Source organism: Strix uralensis, chromosome 2 (assembly GCF_047716275.1).
Source record: "Strix uralensis isolate ZFMK-TIS-50842 chromosome 2, bStrUra1, whole genome shotgun sequence".
Taxonomy (NCBI): domain Eukaryota; kingdom Metazoa; phylum Chordata; class Aves; order Strigiformes; family Strigidae; genus Strix; species Strix uralensis.
The window spans coordinates 115,710,345-115,725,286 of record NC_133973.1 but is presented as its reverse complement, the minus strand read 5'-3'; the positions used below and the strand labels follow the sequence as shown (position 1 = coordinate 115,725,286).

Sequence of the window (14,942 nt, the reverse complement as noted above, 5' to 3'; positions counted from 1 at the left end):
CTCATGCTTCATAACCACAACTGTCAGCTGAATTCCAAAGTTGAACCTGTATCCCTGGGAAGTAAAAATAAATTAGTCCCTTTGCCTACCCCAGCTTCCGGACTAAGTTTACAAAAAACACTGGGGCACTAGTAATTGACACCAGTTAAAACAAGTGGTTTGTTGTTATGTTCCCATACTGCACTGGACAAAAATGGCATTTTTAGAAGCTTCATTCCTATTGCACTCTTTCCTGAGTTGTTGTCCAAATTCACTTGTGTATTGGCTAGCAGCTTATCACCATAACCTGCATTTCAAGCAGGTTTTTTTCTGGTATACAACATTCTATCTGATTTATGAGAATCAATGATACATCTGGGGTCTGAACAAATAAATTTCAGGCAGCAGATAAATTAGATCTAATAGCCTGACACAAGGTTGAATACTCAGCTCCAGCAGCTACCGTTCAACACCAGAATTTTAAATAGTACTGCAGCTCCAGTAAGCCAGAAGAGCCTCCCAAGCTGTCCCCGAAACCCCTCAAGTCCAAACACTTCACATGCAATAGGTTTTCTAAGAGCTAGTTCAAACAACTGGCATTTCTCAAACTCGGATTCAACTCTGAAAACCACCTATGAGTTCCATATGCTCCAGATTTCCAACAACTTAGCAAAGGTACCAAGGTATCCTACAAGAAATTTGTCAATTTTCTCCAACTAACAGCCCATAACTTTAACAAGCCCCATAAGAAGCAGCAGTAACACAGCTTTGAAGGAGGTAATGGAGGCACTGGTTCTGCAAGGACTTGATGTATCAAGCACTAGCATTCCCTCTTCAAGGTTACACAGTTTTGAGACTTTGGGGAAGTATTGGTAATGTCACACATGAACATTTTGCTCCTCTTTTCACAATTTTTATTTTTCTTTAACTCCTGGATTAGAATGGCCTACTAACTGTCAGTCAGGCTCAAAATATATTTGAATACATTAGAAAGCACTGAAGATATCTTCAGCATTTGAAAGTTTGGTGGACACTGTATTTAGAGCTCCTTATTTAACATAACTTAGAAGCACTTTACATACAAGGCAACAGTGCAAATGCCAATTCCACCATGAAGCACATGAAAACACCTACTGTGTCCATTCTGCATGCATTTGCAGCCTCTGAGATGAAGACAACTTTACTAAGAAGTTCCTTTTGTATTTTCAGCTCAAGAAATCTTCCTATACAAAGGAAAAAACTTAAATACTGAAACCATTGCATTTGACAATGCACAATGGCAATTCTACTTCTGTCTTCCAGTATCATTTGCAGTTCCTGAAAGTTATCAGAGATTTGATTGTTATAGCAGTTTTAAAAAATGAACATGAGGTGGCAGAAGTTACAGCTAAATTGGATTTTTATACTTCAAACAAAAGTAAGCACCTCTCTTCTGAATAATCCCACTGTTCAGGGAACATCCTGGAATTCTAGCACTTGTCAGATACATCTTGGATAACCATGACAAGTAATCCTATTTGTGGACCATGTATATAACTATCAAGCACAGTGGATCTGTTAGGTGAATAGTGGAATATTTCAAAAACAGCCATAGAAATCTCCTTAGCACAACTGACAGTCACAGCTAATCCTCAGAAGAGAGCAGTTACAGCCTCCTCTCCTCCCACCTTTAAGACTTGTTTCCCTGTATTAATATTGGTTGAAGCTAAAAATAACTTTGGCACATTGTAATTCTATTAGCATTCTGGCATACAAGTGCTTTTTTTCATTTCTGTAATGCATCTGTTCCTGTAACAATTTAATAACAGCTATATCAGCTGCAAGCACAGCTGATCTTGATTTCTAAGAGAACAATTTAAACAAGAAAAAGAAATGTTTTCCCATTTATATGCTCATGATTTAAAGCTATCTGTATTCTTCTGCTAAAAGCCCAGAGGCCTGTAACACTGGCTTCTAGCCAACACTAGATTAGAAAGATTTACTGAATACATACTGACCTTTTGCTCTAAAGCATTCCCAAAGCTGTTGTTCTTAATTCTGTCCACCCACAGTTCAGTGTAATGCACAACAAAACCAGCTGCTGACTGTACAGTTACCTAGAGCGAAGCATCTCTTCCAGCGACGGCACAGAGACATGATGTTCATTCCTTCTTGCACTGGCTGTACGAAGATGAAAACAGCAGCAGTCCTTCAGAGATCTCTACAGCATTAGCAGGTCTCAAAGCTGATTAAAGTGATCCCCATGGTAATCTGTGAAATACATGTTTGCACTTTCCAACTGCTCCACATTGGATTCACAGAAGGAGAGTGAGCAGTAGGTGCCTGTGTATACCCATGCACAAAGAGACAGCTGTGGCTTTTGCTGGAACATTCTAATACACTTCAGCAAAATTCAGCACCATCCTGTATTTCAGCACTTGAAACAACCACCTGTCCAGTTCCTGGACTCTGACCCTCCCACACTGGGTTTCAACGCAGAGTTTCCCAAGAGAAATCCTAATAGAAAGATACAGTAGATACAGTTCTGCACTGGAAATGCTATCTGTGACGTTATGGGTCATGAGATCCATTCATTTTTGCAAGTATAAAGGATTATTTTTTAAACTTAGTTTTCCTTGCCTCTGAACACATTTAATTGCAAACTATTTTGGCTCTCAAATGAAAAGGTTAAAAATGAATTTAGCTATCACTACAGCTGATAAAAAAAAAGCCCTTCTTTACAGAAGGAAAGAGTTTTCATTTTCTTTTCACCTGTAGTAACCCCATTAGTATGAGCCTCTCTTTAGAGTCACATCTACATATATGGCCCTTATAGCAGCTTTTCAGGGTCCTTCCTCCCTGGCAGTCTGTCTCCCCCTCCTTCCCATTCCCCCCCCTCCAGACTATTTGCTTGCTTTCTGGAGGGGGAATAGAAAAGGAAACAGCAGCAGCATGCTTAAAGCCTCAGAAGAGAGCCATAGGAGGAGGTGAGGATTTGGCTTTTGGGACTATATCTGAAGTTACAATTCCAATGAAGTATTGCATCTGCAGAACATTTCCCTGTGGCTGTTAGGCCTGCTTCAGTGATACATCAGCTATTTTTAGTAAGGGAGTACAGTTACACTAGGAGAGCTGTGTGCTCTGAGAAAGCCAGACCACATTAGCAGGGAAAGCTGACAAGAACCACCACAGGATGTTAACCACCAATTGCACCTTGGTCAGTTCAGGTCTTTCTGAAGCTATCAGCACAATAACATTACACCATCAACTCTGGAGTTTAGTTCTGTTCACGCCTGTGCAAAGCCAGACTCCAGATGTGAGGGGTGTATCAAGCCCATCTCTTACGACCAACAGGAAGCTTGGTGAGGCAGAAAGTCAGAACATCACCTGGCAACTGGCACAACTGAGCTTGGTAAGAGATAATCACATAAAGGGTATCACTTATTTATGAGCAAGACAATGACAGGAAACTGTGAAGACACTGTTAGCTACAAGTGAGTGCTTTTTCCTCAGGAGAGGAAGGTAACTCAAAATTTTAGTTGCTCTTATCCAGCTTTCATTAGGGAAGTGCATTGCATAATGCATGAGGAAAACATCTGAGAACAATGTTTGAGAACATTATCTATTCCCTACACAGATGAATCCATCAGCAGACAGCATTGTATCTGTCTGTCCTCTGCATATAGCTGTACTGTTTTTCTTACTAAAACCAGTAAAAGCTCACCATCTAACTAGGCTAACCAGATTAGCAGTTCCCTACTATAGGACACATGAATGACTTGTCTTGAACCAAAACTGCTTATCTCACCTTCTCCAGGCCAGTGAGATCTGACAGCAGAGACACTGTTACTACACGCAGAGGTGAGTAAGCCAGTAGCACCAGACTGGCCAGGCCCAGGATCTGTCTGGCAAAGTGTCAATTACTTTCTGTCCTTGGCTCCACTTATGCTCTACCACCTCATCACAGTCATCCCTGAATCCACCATATTTCAAAGGCTCCGCTGCTCCTGAAACATATGGTCTTGGTAACAGCTGCCTAACATCATTCGAGATGCAGGCACAACACAAGTTAGCCACAATACTTTTTATTTAAGTATTTGTACTGCACTGTCCCTAACAAATCCCTCCTCAGATCTTTCCAAACTTGGTAGCTTATACAAACACACACCAGACAAGAAGTCCACCTTTGGATCAGTAAGCCTGAACTAAGTATTTGGGAGAAAAATCTGCTATAGAGTCCTTGATCAAAACACATGATTATACTAGGATACAATCAGATCACTCAACTTTATTATTTCTTTTCAAAGACAATAAGCCTCATCTAGACACTTACATTGCACTGGTACTGTAAGTTCAAATTTTTCAAGACAGCTTATTTTTTCCTTGATAGAAGTAATAGACATGTCAAGTATACTCAGTGTAGGAACTAGGGAAACTGACTTAACCATGCTATCATGACATTTTCTATATTGTCTAGTTTTGGTTTGTTGTCCTGAAGCCAAGTATGAAGTTATTAAACATTATCTATAGAAACATCAACAAAACAAGTGTATCTCACAAAAGATACTTCACACTAACCTCCAGGATTTTTGTGACTATTCCAAAATTGTACAAGATAAAAACCATGTTCCTCCACACAAATTGCACGGTACTTCTTAAAGTGATCCAGTTCTCTCCAAACTTGTCTGTCCCTACAGCTTCATATATCCTTCCATGGCTTGTGCAAACCCCTCTAAACATTTCTCAGAGCAAGTAAGCCATGTTCACAGAATATTGAGTATACTGTGAACGAGTAGGAGGCATTTTAGGCCAGTACTGTTGGCATATTTACCATCAACTGTGTACTGCCTTGTATTTATTATTGGAAATCCTTCCACACATAATGCTGAGTATCAGCAACTCTGTACTGCCAGCTCCAGGCATTGACAAAAAAATGAGTCAGACACCAAAACATTACAAATCCTTTTTTTAGGCATCACGATGCTCAGAGTCTTGGGGTTTGAGGCTTGTTTTTGTTCTTTTAAAAAATTCATCTTCTCACCCCTGACCCTTTATAGTAAATACGTGTCACATTTTCAGGACTGTCTGCAATCACAGCTTGATTGTTCTGCAATGCAGGTTCATCTCCCTACATGGTACCTTGCAAGTAAGCTGGCGGCTCAACATAAGGCTGATCAGAAGTATCATAAAAGCTGCAAGTACTTAGTATTTGCTTTAGTGCTTAAGTTCAGCCCTGATGTAATAGATGTTTTTGTATCAAGTTTAGTGAGAACATTTAAAGTAGAAGTCATTTTGAGTCCAACATTTATTCTAGTGTAACAGCAGACTTGAAAGTAAGTTTGAAGGGTTTTTTTAAACACTTCCATAACAGGTTTTTTTGCCAGTTTACTATGCACCAAGTATCCCACTTAGTGTGCATATAAAAGGACCAAAAGGACTTGACTAAAACCCACAAACTGACAAACAGAACAAAAAGACAGGTAATTCTTTACCCCATTCCTTCCCCAGCTTGAGCACCACACAGTGTGACTAAACACCAGATCAGTTATAGTATTATATATACTTATATCTGCTCCTAAAGTCACCTTGTGATTTTCATCATCTTGTTTGTCCTGATGATCAGAACTATATGCTAGTATAGGCCAGGAACACACAGCTAAATTATTTACTAAGGAAGTACCACCAAACAGCAAATATTTTAGATAGTCAACAACATAAGCACATCACAAGAAAAAAAAAAATCTCTAACCACCTAATTCAGAAGTGTTCACTCCATCTCAGCACACCCAGCCACCACCAGAGGTTTCCTTTCTTGCAGCCAGGGGATTAGGCACAGCTGGCTAAAGTCAGAGTTGGAGCTGTGCAGCACTTCAGCAGCACAAGAGAACTTCACCTAACAGGCACCAGGCCCTTCCCAGTTGTTTCCAGCATTCCTGCCTGAGATCAGTACATCACAAATGAGTACCAGGCCATACCATTCATAGAATTGAGCTACTCTTGAGTCACAGATACTATTAAGAATTTTATTACTGAACAGGTCTTTAGATAACAGATTTCACCAACAGCACTTAAGAGTTCATTTCTGAACATTTTGGGTGCCCATGAACCCAGCCTCAAGAATTCAGGCAAGTCTTAAACCTTCGCTGGCCTTTGTTCCCTACAAACCCAACCACATCCCTTAGTTATTATTCTATACTGTTTCGGGATACACTTTTTTAAAAAATACATCTTTTACTGTTAGATTATGGACTAGAACAGACAAACTTTTAAAGGGTGATTCTTAATCAGGCAGAACACAAGCCTCTCCCACTCCCCACCTCCCAGATTTTACTCATTAAGGTAGCCTACACTCCTCAAAAGAGCCTGCATCAGCTCCTTTTGGGCCTCTATGGGCCAAAGCTGCTAGAGCAGACATCACTGCACATAAGAATACTGCTGTGACTAGCTCTGCATCCAAACTTCCACTTCCATCTAGCTGTGCTGACAACTGACTCCATCAAAAACATGAAACAAAGTAGGCATTGCTCCCATGCTCTCACCTCACTGCACAGTTACTATACATTTCTAATGTAACCTCACATTGCACAGAAGTGTAAACTACCAGCGATCAGACTTTTCAACAGTGCTAACCAGAATCATTGTTCAAAGCTTTGCAGCTGTCCTTATTATAAAATAATTTGAAGTTAAACAGGGGATTTCTGTCAGTCTTCTATACATTCTGGATTTTCAACTGTACATCTACTTGCTCCTACAGTTCCAAGTCTCCAAAGGAGAAAAAAATTTGTTAAAAAAATGCAAACCAAAACTGCAGTCCAACTGCAAATATATGTATACCCAGAGTTATCACCAGTTTTTTAAAAAACTGAAAGTAATTTTTTTCTACTTGCACAATTTACGTTTCTCTTGAAGGGTATTAGAGTTCAGTGTCTTACTGTGCTGAAATGAATCTTCAAGGGCATTGCACATTAGGAAGGTATCTAAACATGCTGGCCGAAAAGTGAAACAGGGGCCTGAATTACTAATACTGCTGGTCAAAGCACACATGAGACGAAAGGAGGCTGTCAGGGACCTGTGCACAGAAGCTCATCTAGACAGGATAGCCCTGCCCTAGTAAGTTAGCCCTGGCTCTTCCCTAGCATACACACTGCTCAGGAATAAAAGTGGATAAATCATTGAGTAGAACACCGGAAAATCTTCAGTTTAAAGATAAGACTTAGGTCTTAATCTCTCAAATTCTAACAGGTCCGTACACACCTAGCAAGGGCACAGGCCACAGATGAGCATAATTGTTTCAAGTTAAGTTTTATGCAAGCCTCTTTCAGAGCATATTGTTCAACCACCAAATATTCTCTCTTTAACAGTCTACTTTCAATACAACACAGTTCTATGATTACGCTGAAGTTTCTTTCTTAGCAACTAATCAAGCTAACAAAGTCCAGGACTAGAAGTGGTGAGCACATCCTAGGGACCAATAGCTACAGAGACAGATCTGAAGACACAGGCTGAGCATCAGGATGTCAACCTTCTTTTTTTAAAAGGTGTTCTAGTGCATCTCCATGCTTTCATTTTTATTTGTGAAATGCAAATACTTCTGGAAGCCAGAAATATATTTTTGACACAGTACAACACCACATTCACTGTTGGGAGTCCTAATAAAAAGTTTTTCTTTCTGTAGGTAGCAAGAGATTTGTGCTCCTCAAGGAAGAAGACTCTGTAGAGACATTTAAACTGCTTAGCACTACTCGAGTTCAGACTTTAAGCCACTCCTGTGCCTATGCCCACAAATACATGATCATTTCACTGTGTCCTGAGCACCTGTAGCACCATCATTCTACACAAAGTCACTGCTTAAATGTATATCTACCAGCTGGTGACCAGCAAGGCACTTTTCCTTCACATGGTCAGTGGGACAGGCAAACAGAAATGCAGTGCAGCACTGGAAGCCAGCACAGCACCCACAGCCACAAGCATAGCTCAGAGTGCTGCAAGTTGTTAAAAAATTAGGAGTTCCATCAAATGAATAACTAGCAATAAAGAAAGTATCTCTCCATTCTACTTCAATGTGGAAAGAAAGTAAGTATATAGGCCAGGTTTCTGGCAAGCCAATGAGAAGGACTACAAGCCAGAAGCCAAATACAACTGGCTTAAGTGCATTTGTTCCTGCTCTGTTGACTTCATGAGCAGTGGCCACAAACCACACCTATTAGCAATTAGTGAAGTCTTGTAGCAGCTAATGATTCTTAAAATCTTGAATGTAGTCCTTTGCAGCTATATTTAGACATAAATTCTATTTGTTATATAACAATTTGGATTCTTAGTACCTTAAAACAAAAATAAGACATTTTGTTTAAACACTTAGACTCTGTTTGAGTAATTTCAGGATAGATTCAGTATCACTGAAGCTCATGGGAGTTCTGCTGGGATGAACTGACAAGTTCTCCACCCATTACACCTCACCATTCCACCCAGTATTAGCTTACCTGCTATTTCATTCTAAAAAGTTAAAAAGCTTTAGCATGTTGACTCAAAACATACCAGATTAGTGGGGGCAACATCTAATGAAAAGATTTAATCCCTTCTCCCTGAGGCTGCTGTTCAGAGAACAGAATGGTTGAACACTGAAAATGCAGCTCTTGTATCATCAGTTTGTCACACGGTATATTCAAGTGGTTTAAGGTCATTTCACCAGTGTATCAAACCCCACTAGTTCAAGCTCAGTCTTCCCCATCACGAAATCAACTTTCCAAATGCAGGTAATGAGCAGGATACTAACTGCCACAGCCACTTGCATTTCAGAGTATTCTCCAGCCAGCACTGCAGGCATAACTGATTTCTGTTCCTTTGTTCTTAGCTGGACATTGTTCAAGTTCAGAAGCCTGCTCTTTGCCCTCCTTCAGGATTTGTCCCTTCAAGATTTATATAAAGAGCCTGTTCAAAAGCATCCTGAGATAACACTTGCATCAAGCACCAGTTGGTTTTCATTATAGCAAACCTTGACAGATGTGCATAGAACTGCCTGCAGGGACAGGAAGACAATTGTTCTAACAGGCATTTGTTAATAATGAAACAGTAGCTGTAGGTTCTTTTAAATATATTTCCCTAGCTTGTATAATCAAAGATTCATGTTCTCTACCATAGACTGGGAAGGGAATTAATTCTCTGAGCAGCTCAGCAGCTAGGGAGACCATAGTTAACCTCTAATAATTTATTAAGATAATTTTCAGTTTCCAGTTAATTTTTATCAGATCATTTCCAAGCTGCCAATAGTATGCCTCAGAGTCAGGAAATAGTAAGCACATGCATGCAAACACATGCAGTACAAACAAGAAAAAAAAAAAAAAAATCAATTTCCAGCCTTTTAATCCATGCTATAATGTTATTTGAGTAAGCCTAAAGTCTTTAGTGATGAGTCAGTCAATTCATGTTTATGGAATTTTAATAGGAAAAAGGTATAAGTAACAATTATGGAATCAAAATGATGCACCAAAGCCCATATTACCATAAGATCTACAGAGTACTCAGCTTCTTACTTAAAAATATAGGTATATTAAAATCAGTAAACATGAGATTCACCACAACCTAGTACCCTTCTAAAGGAGACCTTCCTATATTACCCTTCTCTGCAAAAACTACTTCAAATCCTGCGTTCTTTTCAAAAGGTGAGGAGAAGAAATGAAATTGCAAGTGTTTTTCCCAGTGCAAAATGGGAGTCTTAAGAGACAGCCAGGTTGAGCTATCTCCTGTTTTGTGAGGCATCCCTCAACTGGCATTAAGGTCTTTGGTCCCATCTGCTACCTCTTTGCTTACAGCAGACCTGACAAAGTCATATTTTTTGCTTCCCTGCAACCTTTGCAGCTGCATTCTACAGGAGAAAGATGCTTGCAAATTAGTTTTATATACAAGGTTGTCACAAAACACAGTATCACAACTTTTGACAATAAAAGGTTCTAAAACAATCAGGCACAATGAAAGCCCAGGTCCTGTATCAGAAGCTTCTCTTTACTGGGCAAAACCAGCTATACTTTTAGAGTTACTGTTAAACCTCCCTCTTTACATACCACTGTTGCCCCACTGAGTGTGAGGATTCTGACTGTACCCAAAACTGCCAAGTTCCAGCTGAAAGGAAACCAGGATTGTCTCATTTGTCACAGGTCATATGTCTTGCTATAGTCTTATACCACCCCCTTCCCTTATTTCAACTCCACTTCTTAGCTTTCTACATGAAGTTTCCCTTCAGCCACTACCTCAGGCTCCTTGTTATCTAAACAAAGCAGTCCAATCTGATAACCAGAAGCTGTAGATGTGATAAAAAAAAGATGGTTTCCATAGTTTTATGTAATGGCTACAACTTCTGAGAGCAACTTGTCTTTTTCCTAATCTCCTTTTGTTCCAGAGACCAATGCTCAGTTCATTTAACCAGACACCCAGTATACACAGCCCAAGAGGAGAAACCTGATGCTGTTCTGAGTTCTGCTGGTAAGAAAGCAAAAACCCTGTGGGCCTTCTACAAACAAACAGCTACAGTGTAACTGAAAGCAACAATGTAAAAATATTTCACACACCCCCACTCCCCATGACAGTATCCATCTGGTATCAACCCGAAGTGGAAATGAGAGTGGACTTGGTTTGAACGGCACAGTCCTGGCTTTCCTAGTACACTCCCCAAGCACGGGAGATCTGAAGAGCAATACTCCAGTCTTCCCACAAGCCAGAGGTGGCCCAAAAGCATAAAATGTAGCCTCACTGGCTTAGCATATGGAAAGAATGGCTTTTGCTCTTCCAGTACACACTTCAGCCAATAAATTTCAAAATAAATAAAAAAAGGAAACACAATTTACTGCAGCTTGGAGAAGTTTCTAGTTTTAAGAACTTGGTTCTCCAAGATGTTGACATCTCTGGTCATAAATCCAGCAAGGTACTGAAACATTAATCCATCTCCAAATTTTGACTTCAGGCCTTGATCTCAAGGTTTATAGCAAAGGAGCACACCAAGTCTCACAACAGAGATAATATTGTAGCCTGGAGCCCTAATAACTTGTCTGAAAGAAGAGCATCTTGCTAGAGTATGCTTTTTCAAAATTATTTCCAGTTAAACTGAAGTACACCATAAAATTAAGCAAACTCTGAAGGTAACACCAAGAATAGTCTTGTTCACCTACCACCAAGTTTTGGCTGCTTGCTTACCACTCACTATGTAAGTATGCATCCTTAGAGGCTTCTCATGGTACAGCTCTAAACACTGTCCCATCTACACATACTCAAGTGCAGCTATCATCTTAAAAAATGCATTTTCAAGGATACCTGGCATGCAAAGGAAGAGAGAACAAGCTTTCCAAAAAGCTACATTTTTTCCTAGATTATGCTGGTACTACCTACAGCAAGAGCCTTTGATGTTTACAAAGTGCTTTCCTTTCTAGAAAGCATTATTCATCAAGCAACTGCAGTCAAAATTAAAGCACAAACCACCAATTTTACCTCTATGGAAAAATATGAAAGAGCTATCAGTCACTCATTTTTATACTAGTGGCTGGAAGAAATCTGAGGTAAACATTAACAGTTATCTCCGAGTGAACCTCTGTTCTCCAAGTACTCAAGAGCAGCCTTCCAGTATTGAAATGCAGGAGATGCAGGACTACATCTATTCTTACTGTAAACATGTTCACCTCTACAGTGCTGCCAACATATGATACAACAAAACACAGGAGCTAGTTGCACCCCCAAAGCTGCTTTTGTACTTGTACAGCAAGACCACCCCTGCTACGTATACTAAAAATACAGCTTTGTCGGTTGAAGTCATCTCTGACTATGACTTCCATAAAGACGTTCAGGACTGCCAGAAAACATTTCTTTAAATACTGATTTACAAAACCAGGGGCGGGGGGGGGGGGGGGGGGAAGGTGGAAGCTTGCAGCAAGAACAAATTAGGTCTTAAATTTCACCAGCAGGGCAGCCAACTTGTCACTCACCTTCAACCCAACTGGTTCTCCCTTCCAGTTAACATCAAAACCAATGTACAGAAACCCAGCCTTTAAATGAACAGGAGCAATGTCTATATACATCTATAATCTGAAGATAATAGTGAATAATTATAGTGAACTATTTTCAATTTTTGTGAACTAATACACTGACACCTAGCTTGTGCTCTATTACTAACTTGGGCCACCAAAATATAAGCTAAAGAAGCATGACTATTAATAGATAATCCTTGCAATCCAGTTATCAATGCTTTTGTCTCACTGTTATCAATGCAGTTGCCTCCATATTAAATAGGCTTTCTACTTTAGAAAGCAAAAATATTGATGTGGATGAAGAAGATCAAGTACTTGCAAACAATGTAATACTATCAATAAAACGAACAGGCATTTTTCTTCCATCCTTTTACTCTTAATATCCTCTTGAGTAAACACCAACAGAAGTCAAGGATTTGCCATGTTAAGATAATTCTAGTTGAAGTAGCCTGAAGCCACTACAGCTTCTTGCATTTATTTGTACTTATTTAACCCAGCACTAACAATGCTATAGAGTTGATTTAGCTCATTTTTTATCTCTAGAGGCAAGAACACTAGATTGCTGTAAGGGGGGTTTAACAAAGTCTTCTTAAAGTCACAGGATAAAGCAAAGAAATACATACCTCATATCCTGTGGCAGTAGCATTTGACCTACACCTGAGACTGCTGCCTTCTAACAGGCCAGAAGAGAACTCATTTACCAGCTGAAATACTGTACAAAAATGCCTTTTAATGCTAAAGGCCTCACATACACTAATCTGGAGGGGAACTGCATCATGTACCAATTCTTGCCTAACAAAGCCCTATGGTCTAACTTATGACCTTTAGCCAAAGTCTAACTGAGAAGTTAAGGATTCAGAGATGATGTGCTGTAGTTACAACCACAGAGACAAACCACAGCCTTTTCCCTACAGGTTCTTAAGACAAGTTTAATGCAGCCCTGAGACTCTTCTCATGAAAGATATTCTAATGATTAGTGGATCCATAGGTACTCCCTTATGAGCAATCCTTATTACCTATCAAAAAAGATTGTTTTTAAAAATCAAGTGAATCCACAGCAGGCAAACAGGCTGGCTGTAAGGTAGGGATAGCTCTGGATAATCAGTCTGATCAAGTCTTGGGGAAAGCTGGCTTCAGCTACCACAGGGTAGATCTCAAAGAGCTCTAACAAAATCCAGACTTGCATTAGATGGAAATGCAGTACTGTATATCTTCTACCATCATTCAACTTCAGTTCCTCTCGCCCACTTTAACTAGACTTGAGTCATGTAAGTCCTGTTAATTATTTGCACAGCACACCTACTGTAGACATGCAGGGCATTAGCAGGTACACTCATAACTTAAATACTGACCAAGAGGCAGCAGGTGGGGAAGAAGACAGACAGCATGCAAGATAGACCACCAGCAATACTAATAGCACAATGCCCACTGTTCAGAGTTGGTTAATGAACTAGGCTGCAGGTAATTGACTGGATTTGTCAAAGCCATCTCAGACCAGCCATCTGCTCACTAGGCAGTGCTGTGCAGCAGCCATGAGATACATGGCCAGCACTGCTCCTACCCTTAATGGGGGGAGGTGGGGGTCCTGTAGCTAAAAGCAACAGGCTTGATCAGTAGAGCTGCTAAACTTCCATCAGGCAAAAGCAAACAGATTAGAAAAACAAGGCCAATGCTTTATTAGATTTTAAGGACACGAAGTAAACAACAATTAGTTCAGGGACTCATGTTTGTTCTCTTCTCATGTCTGCACATGTGTGTACAGGTATTGTGGAAGAGCTCAGCAGAAGGAGAACACACATTACAAAAGCACTGTTTCTTCAAAGCATCTAATCTATTCACAAGGATGAATGTCTTGCCCTGATCAGACATGGGTTATAACTGTTATGGGATGAATTTTAACAGTTAATAAAAAACACAGCAGGCTGCAGCCCTAATGCCAACCAAACCAATCCAGGTCCCTCCGCATTTTGTGACAGATCCTGTTGCAAAAGTGCAAATGGAACGCCATCTCTTCATCTCACCACTGCCAACTGCTATCACTGGAAAGGGCTCAACCAACAGCAAGCCAGACAAATGCCTTCCTTAACCCTATTTCATTACTAGTGCTACTGACAGCTGAGACAGCCACATCTTGAACACTGAACTGAGCTGTGGCATGGTAAGGGAATGGCTCTGCATAGTGGAACCAGCTTTGAAAGACAGTGGGGCTCCCTCAGCACTCTTGAGGGCAACTCCTAACTCATCCCTATGAAATGCCCCAGATGTCTCACCTTTTACCCTCACATGTCTGAAACAGCAACATAACATCCCAAAAACCATCAGTCCATGGTCTAGATGATGCTAGTAGAAAAACAATTGTGAAGAAAACATTTAAGTAGCATGACTATATTGGCATACCCTGAGCATGCCAATATACCACACAAGACAGATGAGACTGCCTTTTTAACAAGCCATCTGACTACAAAGTAGGGAACTAAGGTTTAAACAACCTCCCTTGAACCCCAGGGTTTCAAATCTATATATCCCTTCTTCAAGAGGGGGAAGAAAGATTACCACACCTGATCCAGAATAAGGAAGAACTGTTTAATCATCAAGGACTGACTGATGGGTACTGATTAAGCAGACAGCCACAATCTTCCCTCCCAGCATTTCTTCAAGCTACTCATCTCTGCTTGGCAGCTATGTCACACGTAGTGCAGAAGACAACAGGGAATGATCACTTGCAGGAAGAAGAGACTAGGACCTTCTAAACATTTTGGCTCAGCTATTGCAAAAGCAAGGCCTAATTTTACCTCATCGTGCCTCTGTTAGATGAAGGACCTGCTATCAGTACAGGCTGATGGATCCAAGTACTCAGATATGCCTTTGAATGGGCACAGAGCAGATCCTGTCTGCAACACTGAGGTGTTTCACTGCTCACACAAGCCTCTGATCCTACCTAAGAGGGTACCTCACCATCACACTACAAGTTCTAAG

The 14,942-nt window shown here is 40.3% G+C and overlaps 1 protein-coding gene across 3 annotated transcripts in view; it reads right to left on the bottom strand.

Annotated features, from left to right (window-relative positions):
• Nucleotides 1–14,942, bottom strand: part of ATP8A2 (ATPase phospholipid transporting 8A2) — a 355,523-nt gene that overhangs the window by 323,345 nt on the left and 17,236 nt on the right. Inside the window, exon 2 of one of the 3 annotated variants that reach the window (XM_074859965.1) lies at nucleotides 2,076–2,229. The exons of the other annotated variants lie outside the window; for them this stretch is intronic. Coding sequence (XP_074716066.1) covers nucleotides 2,076–2,124 — 49 coding nt within the window. The 5' untranslated portion in view covers nucleotides 2,125–2,229. The remainder of the gene's footprint in view (nucleotides 1–2,075; nucleotides 2,230–14,942) is intronic. 3 annotated transcript variants of the gene reach the window in all.